The following is a 14,318-nucleotide window of genomic DNA, read 5'->3' on the forward strand; positions in this document are numbered from 1 at the left end:
GAATACCTTCCTCCTTTTAACAGGGTGATTCAGTCCCTTTACATTCCAGCTCACAAATTTAAGTGCACTAGCCATTATCAATTACTAATGCATAAAAGGCAGCAGGCATATAAAAAATCAAGCGGTACAATAGCAGTCTGGGAGCAGAGATGTAAACATAGATTCGTAAGGTCAAAATATAAACATGTCCTAAACAATAAAGAAATGTTGGAACTGGAAAATTCACCCCACCCACACAACCCAAAACTAGACGGCTACCAAAACAAGTAGCTAGCTCTACCAGAAAAATTAACCCAAATACAACTTCCAGATCTGTGTCATTGACAGCAGTTCCGTATAAATGCTATAACAAACAGTAACTAGTTTATGCACTAGAAAACATAACTACAGATTAGAACACCTTCTGCCGAGATATACAACTTAATACAGAGCAAATCGGAAGAAAACCAAAACTAACCTACCCGCGAAATATTATAGAAGAATAAAGTAAGAGAAAGGGAAAAAAAAGGTAAGAAGGAAGAAGAAAAAAAAGAGGAAGGGGAAAATTATAAATTCAAGATGAGTATTTATCAACCATTTACCGAGAAGGGAGAAAAAAACATTCAGAGAATGGAAAAAAAAGGGGATGAAGAAAAGAAAAAGATAAAATAAATAAGTATTTAAAACAGAGGAAAAATAAATCAGCAGTTGAACTGTGAACCGACAAACAGGGAGGCCTTCACTAAAGACTTCAAACCTCCAAAACAGGTTAGATTTAGTTGTAGAACTCTGCAGGTAAAGTTATACAGAGGTAAAAATAGATTACACACATACCAAATCCCGGGAGAGATTGTCAACAGCCTTTAGAGTTTCAGTGAATAATGTCTGAGTGATTCAAGTGAATTCCGAGTCCAGAGAAAGTAGTTTTACTACAAGGAGTACTTATCCACCATTTTAGGAGGTCCGATCAGATTCCGAAGATGACTGGATAGCCGGAAGACTTGCCACAAACGCTTCAGCTTCCCTCGCTGATTTGAACCACTTGAATTCCCCGGTATTAAACTTGATTCTTAGGTCAGCAAGATTACGAAAGGAAGGTTTGAAACCACGATCAAAAAGCACTTTCATTACGCCTTTATACTCAGCGCGCATCTTTAAGGTCTGGGGTGCAAAATCTTCCACAAAGTGAATGGTTGTATCCTGGAAAGAAAAAGAGCCTCTGCGACGTGCCTCCACAATCAGACTGTGTTTTACCTGGTATTGATGGAAACACAAGATTACTGGTCGTGGACGGGATCCCAGAATTCCGGGAGAGACATAGACTCTGTGTGCCCGTTCCAGCTCGGGCGGGTTTGGAAGCAGATCCTTCCCGAATATCTCACAGAGAAACTCGGCGAAAAACTTCACGGTTGGTCCCTTTTCAGTCGCCTCTGGTAATCCCAGAATTCTGATGTTGCAGCGTCTGCTGCGATTTTCGAGATCCACCATTTTGGAAAGAAGTTTATTAGATTTTTCCTCTAAGCTGGAACAGAGAGTCTCCAAGTATCGAACCCGACTTTCTAAAGCTTCAGAAGTCGAATCGATGCGAGATAAGTGTTCAGCATGTTTGTTCACTTTATCGTTGATCCGATCCAGTTTCTCTTCTAACTGTTTGAAAGCGGTTTTAATTTGCTTTAAGATTTCGTCTCGGAGATTTTCAAGCGCCTCCATCGTCACGTCCGATGAGGTCGTAGTTTCTTTTCTCCCGGATTTAGAACTCTTGCTAGACATTGTAGGTTAGATATATTCACAGGCAAGTAAGAGATACCGAAATAATTCCTAACTAAGCTTTATAAAATGGAGACATTTAGTGCAAAGGTAGCGACAGTAACGGAACAAAAGTTCGGAGCAGCTAAGCGATCGCCATCTTACCGGAAGTCCGATAGTAAGAGATTTGAAGGTAGGAGGGGGAGGGGAAAATGTGAAATGATAGGAGAAGACTAGAGGGGGTGGGGTGAAGCTGAGAGCCAGAAAGGTGATTGGCAAAAGGGGTACAGAGCTAGAGAAGGGAAAGGATCATGGGACAGGAGGCCTAGGGAGAAAGAAAGGGGGAGGGGAGCACCAGAGGGAAATGGAGAATAGGCAGAGTGATGGGCTGAGAGAGAAATAAAAAAAAGGGAGGGGGAAGAAAACAAAAAAAAAACTAAATATGTCAGGGATGGGGTAAGAAGGGGAGGAGGGGCATTAACGGAAGTTAGAGAAGTCAATGTTCATGCCATCAGGTTGGAGGCTACCCAGCCGGTATATAAGTGTTGTTCCTCCAACCTGTGTGTGGCTTCATCTTGACAGTAGAGGAGGCCATGGATAGACATATCAGAATGGGAATGGGACATGGAATTAAAATGTGTGGCCACTGGGAGATCCTGCTTTCTCTGGTGTGGTATACTGTGTCTGGTGCTCCCAGTGTGGCCTTTTATATATTGGTGAGACCCGACGCAGACTGGGAGACCGTTTCACTGAACACCTACGCTCTGTCCGCCAGAGAAAGCAGGATCTCCCAGTGGCCACACATTTTAATTCCACGTCCCATTCCCATTCTGATGTGTCTATCCATGGCCTCCTCTATTGTCAAGATGAAGCCACATTCAGGTTGGAGGAACAACACCTTATATACCGGCTGGGTAGCCTCCAACCTGATGGCATGAACATTGACTTCTTTAACTTCCGTTAATGCCCCTCCTCCCCTTCTTACCCCATCCCTGATATATTTAGTTTTTTTTGTTTTTTTGTTTCCTTCCTTTTTTTTCTTTCTCTCTCTGCCCCATCACTCTGCCTGTTCTTCATCTCCCTCTGGTGCTCCCCTCCCCCTTTCTTTCTCCCTAGGCCTCCCATCCCATGATCCTTTCCCTTCTCCAGCTCTGTATCCCTTTTGCCAATCACCTTTCTGGCTCTCAGCTTCACCCCACCCCCTCCGATCTGCTCCTATCATTTCGCATTTTCCCCTCCCCCCCACTTTCAAATCTCTTACTATCTTTGCTTTCAGTTAGTCCTGACGAAGGGTCTCAGCCCAAAACGTCGACAGTGCTTCTCCCTATAGATGCTGCTTGGCCTGCTGCGTTCCACCAGCATTTTGTGTGTGTTGCTTGAAGATCCTTATGATTGTTTGCTAGAACATTTTTTTGTGAAATGGAAATGGTTTATTATTGCCAAGATACAGCGAAATATTTGTAAATATAAGAGATTCTGCAGATGCTGGAAATCCAGACACAAAATACTGGAGGAACTCAGCAGATCAGGCAGCATTTACAGAAAGGAATAAAGAGTCGATGTTTCAGGTGGAGACCCTTCATCTGGGCTGGAAAGGAAAGGGGAAGAAGCCAGAATAAAACGGTGGGGTTAGGGGAAAGAGTGCAAACTGGCAGGTGATAGGTGAACCCAGGTGGGTGGGGGGGATGAGGTAAGAAGCTGGGAGCTGATAGGTGGAAAAGGTAAAAGGCTGAAGAAGATGGAATCTGATAGGAGAGGAGAGTGGACAATCTGAGAAAGGCAACAAAGAGGGGCACCGGGGGAGGTGATAGGCAGATGAGAAGAAAAGGCATAAGAGGGGAGCCCAGAATGGAGGGGCTACTTCAGGACATCAAAACATACAGTGAAATGCATTGCTTGCATTAAAAATCAATGCACACAAGGATGTGTTACAGGTCGCACTTACTGATCTATATTGCCAAATAGGTTTACTTACAGGTCCTGAAGCTACTCATAAACACTGCAACATCACTCATAGTTTAATTCTAACAGTACGTTCTATTGTTCACAGTCATTTACGAAGAACGGTACAATGACCTTGAAAAGTTTGTCTGTGATTTTGAAGATGGTGAATACAAATTTGTACCATATCATCCTTGTGCTGCCTTAACGGTCGATCATGTAAGTTGGAGTTGCTTTGGAATAACTTAGAATAAGTTATAACTTGGAACAATTTAGGAATAACTTTGAAATAACTTAGCTGATACTCTAATGTAGGGATTGAGATGGCATTATGGGGTCAAAGAATAACACAGGACAGAAAACTGGCATTCAACCCAAATGGTTCCTGCTGGCCGAGATGGCCACCTAAGCCAGTCTCATTGGTCCACCCTTGTTTGTTCCAAATCCCTCTGAAACTTTTCCAATCCTTGTACTTGTACAAGTACCCTTTTAAATTTCAAATATGTTTGTTTTCCCCTCTGAGACTAGAACTAGAAGTCTGTAATGTCAAGGGTTAGTTTATGTGACCGTTGAAAGCTGCTTCTGCCATGTTGGACATCAATTCGGCCATTCAAAAGATGCAGCAGCTCTTTCCCATTGGTTGCCTTGTGTGCCACGGCACCGGTGTTCAGTTTCAGGCACTAGTGACTTTCCTTTGTCTCCAGGGACTCATCTTCACACTGAGGTTGCGACCAATGCTGAAGAACCATTGGAAAAGTAATCTGTAGTTGTGTAACTTAGGGAGATTTAATGAGGTATCTGCTGAGTTTGAAATATACTTAATGTTTAGTATCGTAGTTTTTGTAACTTCGGATGGCTTAGATGTTTGATCAAATGTTTTACAGTTTGTAAATAAAGGTTAATGTGTTTATTCATAATCAGTGTCTTCTGTCTCACCTACCAAACCCATGAACCCGTTTCCTCATAACAAGATCACGGGTTAAGAGTGAAAGCTGAAATATTCAAGGGGAACCTGAGGGGGAGTTTCTCTCTGAGTGGATCGAGCTGCCGGCAAAAGTGGTGGGTGGGGGTTTGATTTTAACATGTAAAAGAAGTTGATGGATTGGAGAGGTGTGGAGGTTTATGATCCAGGTGTGGATCAATGGGACTAGACAGAATAATAGTTGACCATGGACTGGATGGGTCAGAGGGTCTGTCACTGTGCTGAGGTGCTCTACGACCCGATGTGTCTCACTGTTGTATACATCTGTCTCAACCACGCTAAATGCTGGAGAAACTCAGCAGGCCAGGACCCTTTGTGAGGGCCCTTCATCAAGATCACTGTGTCTCAACCACTTCCTCTGGCAGCTTATTCCAGTTTGCACTGTATTAGTAGTACAGAGCTTGAAATAACAATTTGGATTCAGATGAATTTTGTCAAACCAACAGTTGATGTTTGAATATTTATTAATAAACTTCTAATATTGTAAAATGTTTTAGAGTGATTCACAGGAGAAGACTCAATGGGCCAAATGGCCTACTTCTGATCCTATGTGCTATGGTGTGATACCAACCTGCTGAGGATCATTGGGGTCCTTCTTCCGAGATAATTATTAGGAGTGCTGTACATGCTGAGCCCTTAGCATTGTCTATAATCTCTCCCAACTATCCAACAATCTCTTTGACTCCCCTGCCATCAGGCAGGAGGTACTGGAGCATTAGGGCAAGAACTGTTAAGGTGGGAAACAGCTTCTTCCCTCAGGCCATCAGACAACTAAGCTCCCTGCTACCACCCAGGTCTCATCATGTACGAAACCCCAGTAATGTTAAACCATTCACTTTTTAACTTGTGTGTAAATGCACCTTGGACCAGAGCAACGTTGTTTCATTTGGCTATATATGCATGTGCAGTTGAATGACAATAAACTTGAAATTGAGCAATGGGTTTTGCCCCACAGATGATGAAGTACGGAATCCCATCTGACCTTGCACTTTCTCCAGCTGAATCCCTTAGATTGTACGACACAATGGCAAGTGTTTGGCAGGACTGGCCGAGGGCACAGGTAGGTAAAAGTGCTGAACTGGCGACACAGAAGCAGTTCACTATTCCCTCTGTTTTGTGTTTAATTTATACTTTCCTTGTGAATGCAGCTTATCTGAAGCTTCATGCCTGAGATGCTGTAGTAAGTTAGATTTTCATTGCATCTGTACGTACGTGGATCTGACTTCGACATTGACAACTCAATATGGCATCCAACGCTTTGTGTTGTCAATCACTAGATCCACCTTACCTCACCCAATGGGTGTCAACAACAGACCAAGTTTACATCACTCACCGGGTGTCAATCTGATCACATCTTACATCACCCACTGGGTGTCAACATCCACCCCTACCAAATCTCTTCCACAGGGTGTCAGTTCTCCACATTATTTCAGCCACAGGGCACCAATGCACACTTGCATTAGGTGTCAATAACTGAGCTCACCTGTTGGGTGTCAACACTACCCTTGTTATACTCTTCACATTGGGTGTCATGTCCACAGTTCAAGTCGAAGGCTTTTTCCTGTAGGAATGGGGCTGGAAACAGAACACTAAATCCAAAGCAAACTCTGAAAGCAGTGAATGGGTGTGAGGAAGGAGGGGCAGTGCTGAAGGAGGGGTATAAGGATTTTAGAGAAGCTAGTGTTTAAGCCCCTAGCAAATCACAATTCTGGATTGGGCATTGTGTAATGGACCACATTTGATTATGGAGCTTATGGGAAAGGAACTCTTCAGAGGCAGTGATCATAATATGATAGAACTCACCCCGCAGTTTCAGAAGCCAAAACAGATGTATCTGCATTACAGTGGAGTAAAGGGAACTAAAGTGGCATGGGAGAGAAGCTGGCCAAAGTTGATTGGAAAGGGACACTACCAGGGATGATGACAGAACAGCAATGTCTGGAGTTTCTGGGGGAAATTCGGAAGGTGCAGGATAGATGTGTCACAAAGATGAAGAAGCATTCTGAAGAGAAGATGACACAACCGTGGTTGATAAAGGAAGTCAGACAACATAAAAGGAAAAGAGAGTGCATGTAATATAACAAAAATTAGAAGGAAGTGAGAGGATTGGGAAGCGTATAAAAACCATTATAAAAAGAGCTTTGACCAGTGGTCCATCCACACATTGAAAGTTCTTAGTTCAGGGAGTTAGGTGCTAAGGAGTCGGTGTAGGAGGGAGGGCATAAGATTTTTAGATCATTGGCTCTCTTCCAGGGAAGGTTGCATCTGAACTGGAGAGAGACTAATATCCCAGTGGGAAGGCTTGTTAATGCTACACAGTGGGGTTCAAACTAGAGTTGCAGGAGGATGGGAACCAGAGTGCCAAAACAGTTAGTGAAGAGATTGTGGAGGCAGATGTCAGTATTGAAATCCCCCATGACTATTGTAGCATTGCCCTTTTGGCATGCATTTTCTATCTCCTATTGTAATTTGTAGGCCACATCCTTACAACTGTTTTGGGGGGGGGGGGGGGGTCTGTCAGGGTCCTTTCACCCTTGCAGTTCCTTAGGTCTATCCACAATGGTTCAACATCTTCCTACCCTATGTCACCTCTTTCTAATGGTTTGATTTGATATTTGCCAACACAATAAATGCAGCCCCCTCTGCCTTTATGCCTGTCCTTTTGATACAATGTGATTCCTTGGACAGTAAGCTCCCAGTTATAATCTTCTTTCAGCCATGATGCAGTGATGCCCGCAACATCATTCTTGCTAATCTGTAACTGTGCTGCAAGTTCATCTACCTTATTCTGTATACTGCCCGCATTCAAATATACCACTTCAGTCCTGTATTCACCCTTTTCCATTTTGTCTGCCTTTATGTTGCAACTCATCCTGCTGGCTGCAATTTTGCCCTATCAACAGCCTCTCCTCACTACACATTATCTCCATTTGTAAACCAGCTGCCTCATCTTTAGCACCATCATCTGCCTTCACTACGATACTTCTTGCATTGAGGTATAGGTAGCTCAGTACTCTAGTAACACCATGTTCAACCTTTTGATTCCTAACTTTGTCTGAGGTTTTACCAAAATCTGCCTCCACAAACTCTGTAATAACTGTTCTGGCACTCTGGTTCCCATCTCCCTGCAACTCTAGTTTAAACCCCACTGTGCAGCATTAACAAACCTTCCTGCTAGAATATCAGCGCCCTCCCTCCAGTTAAGGTGAAAACTGTCCCTTTTGTATAGGTTCCACCTTTGCTAGAAGAGAGCCAAAGCTGAGATAAAAGCTGAAGAGAGAGCATTTAATAGAGCAAAAAAAAAGTGGGAAAATAGAGGACTGGGAAGCTTTTAAAAACCAACAGAAAACAACTAAAAAAGTGATTAAGAAGTTAAAGATGGAATATGAAAGTAAGTTAGCCAATAATATTAAAGAGGATACCAAAAGTTTATTCAGATGCGTAAAGTGTAAAATAGAGGTGAGAGTGGATAGAACTATAGAACCATAGAACATTACAGCACAGAAACAGGCCTTTTGGCCCTTCTTGGCTGAGCCGAACCATTTTTCTGCCTAGTCCCACTGACCTGCACCTGGGCCATATCTCTCCAAACCCCTCTCATCCATATACCCGTCCAATTTTTTCTTAAATGTCAAAAATGAGCCCACATTCATCACTTCATCTGGCAGCTCATTCCACACTCCCATCACTCTCTGTGTGAAGAAGCCCCCCCTAATGTTCCCTTTAAACTTTTCCCCCTTCACCCTTAACCCATGACCTCTGGTTTTTTTCTCCCCTAACCTCAGTGGAAAAAGTCTGCTTGCATTCACTCTATCTATACCCATCATAATTTTATACACCTCTATCAAATCACCCCTCATTCTCCTACGCTCCAGGGAATAAAGTCCTAACCTATTCAATCTTTCTCTGTAACTCAGTTTCTCAAGTCCCGGCAACATCCTTGTAAACCTTCTCTGCACTCTTTCAACCATATTAATATCCTTCCTGTAATTAGATGACCAAAGCTGCACACAATACTCCAAATTCGGTCTCACCAATGTCTTATACAACCTCACCATTACATTCCAACTCAATACTTTGATTTATAAAAGCCAATGTACCTAAAGCTCTCTGTACAACCTTATCTACTTGTGATGCCACTTTTAGGGAATTATGTATCTGTACTCCCAGATCCCTCTGTTCTACTGCACTCCTCAGTGTCCTACCATTTACCTTGTATGTTCCACCTTGGTTTGACCTTCCGAAGTGCAATACTTCACACTTGTCCACATTAAACTCCATTTGCCATTTTTCAGTCCTCCAACTGGTCCAAATCCCTCTGCAAGCTTTGAAAACCTTTCTCATTGTCCACTACACCTCCAATCTTTGTATCATCAGCAAATTTGCTGATCCAATTTGCCACATTATTATCCAGATCATTGATATAGATGACAAATAACAATGGACCCAGCACTGATCCCTGTGGCACACCACTAGTCACAGGCCTCCACTCAGAGTAGCAATCCTCCACTACCACTCTCTGGCTTCTTCCATTGAGCCAATGTCTAATCCAGTTTACTACCTCACCATGTATACCTAGTGACTGAATCTTCCTAACTAACCTCCCATGTGGGACCTTGTCAAAGGCCTTACTGAAGTCCATGTATACAACATCCACTGCCTTCCCTTCATCCACTTTCCTGGTAACTTCCTCGATAAACTCTAATAGATTGGTTAAACATGACCTACCACGCACAAAACCATGCTGACTTTTTCTAATAAGTCCCTGTCTATCCAAATACTTGTAGATCCTATCTCTTAGTATTCCTTCCAATAATTTACCTACTACCGATGTCAAACTTACCGGCCTATAATTTCCCGGCTTACTTTTTGAGCCTTTTTTGAACAACGGAACTACATGAGCTATCCTCCAATCCTCTGACACCTGACCCCTGGATATCGACATTTTAAATATTTCTGCCAGGGCCCCTGCAATTTCAACACTAGTATCCTTCAAGGTCCGAGGGAATACTCTGTCAGGTCCTGGGGATTTAGCTACTCTGATTTGCCTCAAGACAGCAAGCACCTCCTCCTCTTCAATCTGTATAAGTTCCATGATCTCCCTACTTGTTTACTTTGTTTCCATAGACTCCATTCCAGTTTCCTTAGTAAATACAGATGCAAAAAACCCATTTAATATCTCTCCCATTTCTTTTGGTTCCATACATAGCCGAACACTCTGATCTTCAAGAGGACCAATTTTATCCCTTACTATCCTTTTGCTCTTAACATACCTGTAGAAGCTCTTAGGATTATCCTTCACCCTGACTGCCAAAGGAAACTCATGTCTTCTTTTAGCCCTCCTGATTTCTTTCTTAAGTATTTTCTTACTCTTTTTATACTCCTCAAGCATCTTATTTCCTCCCTGTTGCCTATACATGTTATACATCTCTCTCTTCTTCGTTATCAGAGTTCCAATATCCCTCGAAAACCAAGGTTCCTTATTCTTATTCATTTTGCCTTTAATCCTGACAGGAACATATAGACTCTGCACTCTCAAAATTTCTCCTTTGAAGGCCTCCCACTTACCAATCACATCCTTGCCAGAGAACAATCTGTCCCAATCTACGCTTTTTAGATACTTTCTCATTTCTTCAAATTTGGCCTTGTTCCAGTTTAGAACTTCAACCCGAGGACCAGATCTATCTTTATCCATGATCAAGTTGAAACTAAGGATGTTATGATCACTAGAACCAAAGTGTTTCCCTACACACACTTCCGTCACCTGCCCTAACTCATTTCCTATTAGGAGATCTAATATTGCATCCTCCCTAGTTGGTACATCTATATATTGAATTAGAAAACTTTCCTGAACACATTTCACAAACTCTAACCCATCTAGACCTTTAACAGTATGGGAGTCCCAATCAATGCGTGGAAAATTAAAATCTCCTACAATCACAACTTTCTGTCTCCGGCAGTTGTCTGTTATCTCTCTGCAGATTTGCTCCTCCAATTCTCGCTGTCTATTGGGTGGTCTATAATACAACCCTATTAATGTGGTCATACCTTTCCTGTTTCTCAGCTCCACCCATATGGCCTCAGTGAACAAGCCCTCTAATCTATCCTGCCAAAGCACTGCTGTAATATTTTCCCTGACTAGCAAAGCCACTCCCCCCCCCCCCCCCACCCTTCATCCCTCTGTCTCCATCACGTCTGAAACATCGGAACCCTGGAGCATTGAGCTACCAGTCCTGCCCCGCCTGTAGCCAAGTTTCACTAATGGCTATGATGTCATAATTCCACATGTCAATCCAGGCCCTCAGCTCTTCTGCCTTTCCCACAGTACTCCTCGCATTGAAATACACACACCTCTGAAGATTATTACCACCACACACAACCTTACTATTTGTGACTTTGCATGAACTACTAACATCATTTATTTTTACCTCTGTTCCACTATCTACTCTGGCACTCTGGTTCCCATCCCCCTGCAAATCTAGTTTAAACCCTCCCCAATGACACTAGCAAATCTCCCTGTCAGTATATTGGTCCCTTTGTAGTTCAGGTATAACCTGTCTCTCTTGTACAGGTCCCACCTGCCCCAGAAGAGGTCCCAATGATCTAGAGATCTGAAACCTTGCCCCCTACACCAGTTTCTCAGCCATGTGTTCATCTGCCAGAGTATCCTACTCTTACCCTCACTTGCACGTGGCACAGGCAGCAATCCGGAGATTACTACCCTCGAGGTCCTGTTTTTCAACTTCCTACCAAGCTCTCTGTACTCACTCTTCAGGATCTCTTGACTCTTTCTACCTATGTCATTGGTACCGATGTGTACCACGACATCTGGCTGATCACCCTCCCACTTCAGAATGCTGTGCATGCAATCAGAGACATCCCTGACCCTGGCACCCGGGAGGCAACAAACTGCCCGGGAGTCTCTGTCACAACCACAGAATCTCCTTTCATTTTTCTTTTTAAATCTTTTTATTAATTTTTAAACAAACATAAATGAAACATGAATACAGAGAGTTTGAGAGTACATAGTTAATAGTTTAAATAAACATTCAAATAGATGATAATCAATATATAATAACCTCCCAAACTCATGGTAATTACGAACAAAAGAAGTTAAAAAAAAACAAAAAAAAGAGAAAAAAAAACTAACCAACATGGGCCATTGCATTATGTCAAATATACACAATAGTGCCAATAACTCCGTACCTCCATCCAAATAATTAAGGATAATAAAGGTGAGGTTTAGGAAAAGACAATTTAACTCATATGAAAATGTTGAATAAATGATCTCCAAGTTTCTTCAAATTTAACTGGAGGATCAAAGACAACACTTCTAATTTTTTCTAAGCTCAAACAAGAGATAGTTCGAGAAAACCACTGAAATGTAGTTGGAGGATTAATTTCTTTCCAATTCAATAGAATAGATCTTCTAGCCATTAATGTAACAAATGCAATCATCCATCGAGCTGAGGGGGATAAACAACTATTATCCACCATTGGTAAACCAAAAATTGCAGTAATAGGATGCGGTTGGAAATTGATATTCAGAACTGTTGAAATAGTACCGAAAATATCTTTCCAGTAATTTTGCAAACAAGGGCAAGACCAAAACATGTGGATCAATGAATCAACTTCAGAATGACATCTGTCACAGGTTGGATTAACATAAGAATAAAATCGAGCAAGTTTATCCTTAGACATATGAGCTCTATGTACAACCTTAAATTGTATTAGGGCATGTTTAGCACAAATAGAAGAAGAATTGACTAATTGTAAAATTTTCTCCCACTGCTCAGTGGGTATAAGACAATGAAGTTCTTTTTCCCATTCCTTCTTAATTTTTTCTGATACTTCTGGCTGTATTTTCATGATCATATTATAAATGATGGCTACTAAACCCTTCTGACAAGGATTCAGAGCTAAAATATTTTCCGTAATGTCCGATAGACATAATTTCGGAAAAGACTGTAACTCATTATTCAAAAAATTTCTAACTTGCAAATATCTAAAAAAATGAGTTTTAGGTAAATTATATTTATTAGATAGCTGTTCAAAGGACATAAAACTATTATCTAAAAATAGATCACGAAAACGTGTTATACCTTTTGTTTTCCATAAAACAAAGGCTTAATCCATAAAAGAGGGCAGAAAAAGAAAGTTAGAAATTATAGGGCTTGATAAGATAAACTTATTCAAGCCAAAAAATTTACGAAATTGAAACCATATTCGCAATGTATGTTTAACTATAGGATTAGTTATTTGTTTATTCAATTTAGATAAAGAAAAAGGAAGTGAAAATCCTAAAATTGAAAACAATGAAAAGTCTTGTACAGATTTACATTCCAAATTTACCCATTGTGGGCAAGCTGCTATAGTTGATTCTTGTGTCCAAAATATTAAATATTGTATATTAACTGCCCAATAGTAAAATGTCAGGTTTGGCAAAACCACCCTCCTTCTTAGGCTTCTGTAAATATTTTTTGCTTAGTCTAGGATTTTTATTCTGCCACAGATAGGAAGATATTTTGGAGTCAATAATATCAAAAAAAGATTTAGGAATAAAAATTGGTAATGCTTGAAATAAATATAAGAATTTGGGTAATACCATCATCTTAATAGCATTAATTCGACCAACCAATGACAAAGATAATGGAGACCACCTGGTAACAAGTTGCTTAATTTGGTCAGTTAAAGGTAAAAAATTAACTTTAAATAAATCTTTATGTTTTTTTGGTAATTTGAATACCCAAATAAGTAAAATAATCTGTGACAACTTTAAATGGTAAATGCTTATAAATTGGAACTTGCATATTTAATGGAAATAATTCGCTCTTATTAAAATTCAATTTGTAACCAGAAAAGTTACTAAACTGAGCAAGCAAGGACGAAATAGCAGGAATAGATCTCTCAGGGTCGGATATGTATAGTAACAAATCATCAGCATATAATGATAACTTATACGTCCTTTCCCCACGAGTAATACCCAAAATATTAGGTGATTCACGAATGGCTATAGCTAAAGGTTCCAAAACAATGTCAAATAGTAAAGGACTTGAAGGACAGCCTTGCCTTGTACCACGGAATAACTGAAAAAAAGGAGATCTTTGATTATTGGTAAAGACCGAAGCCAAGGGTTTATAGTATATTAATTTAATCCATGATATAAATTTTGAACTAAAATTAAAATGCTGCAACGTATTAAATAAATATGGCCATTCAACTCTATCAAATGCTTTTTCAGCTTCTAAGGAAATGACACATTCTGGTATTTTGGGTGAAGGAGTATAAATAATATTAATTAATTTTCTAATGTTAAAAGATGAGTAGCGGTTTTTAATAAATCCAATCTGATCTTCAGAAATAATTTGAGGTAATATATTTTCTAATCTAGTGGCCAAAATTTTACTAAAAATCTTAAAATCCGTATTCAGCAAGGATATAGGCCGATAGGATGCACATTCAGTGGGTTCTTTATCTTTTTTAAGAATTAAAGAAATAGAGGCTTCATAAAAAGATTGTGGTAATTTACCTATAGTTAACACATCTTTAAAAATTTTACAAAGCCAAGGAGAGAGTATAGAGGAAAAGGATTTAATAAATTCTACAGTATAACCATCCGGACCAGGAGCTTTACCGGAATTCATTGAAAAAGTAGCCTCTTTTATTTCAG

General features: G+C 40.6%; 1 protein-coding gene across 2 annotated transcripts in view; it reads left to right on the forward strand.

Moving 5' to 3' along the window:
• Positions 1-14,318, forward strand: part of LOC140728861 (probable ATP-dependent RNA helicase DDX60) — a 176,981-nt gene that overhangs the window by 86,767 nt on the left and 75,896 nt on the right. For both annotated transcript variants that reach the window (XM_073047895.1, XM_073047896.1), the window contains exons 21-22: positions 3,776-3,885; positions 5,604-5,708. In XM_073047895.1, the coding sequence (XP_072903996.1) occupies positions 3,776-3,885; positions 5,604-5,708 (215 nt within the window). The remainder of the gene's footprint in view (positions 1-3,775; positions 3,886-5,603; positions 5,709-14,318) is intronic.

The sequence above is a fragment of the Hemitrygon akajei genome, chromosome 6 (genome assembly GCF_048418815.1).
Source record: "Hemitrygon akajei chromosome 6, sHemAka1.3, whole genome shotgun sequence".
Lineage (NCBI taxonomy): Eukaryota > Metazoa > Chordata > Chondrichthyes > Myliobatiformes > Dasyatidae > Hemitrygon > Hemitrygon akajei.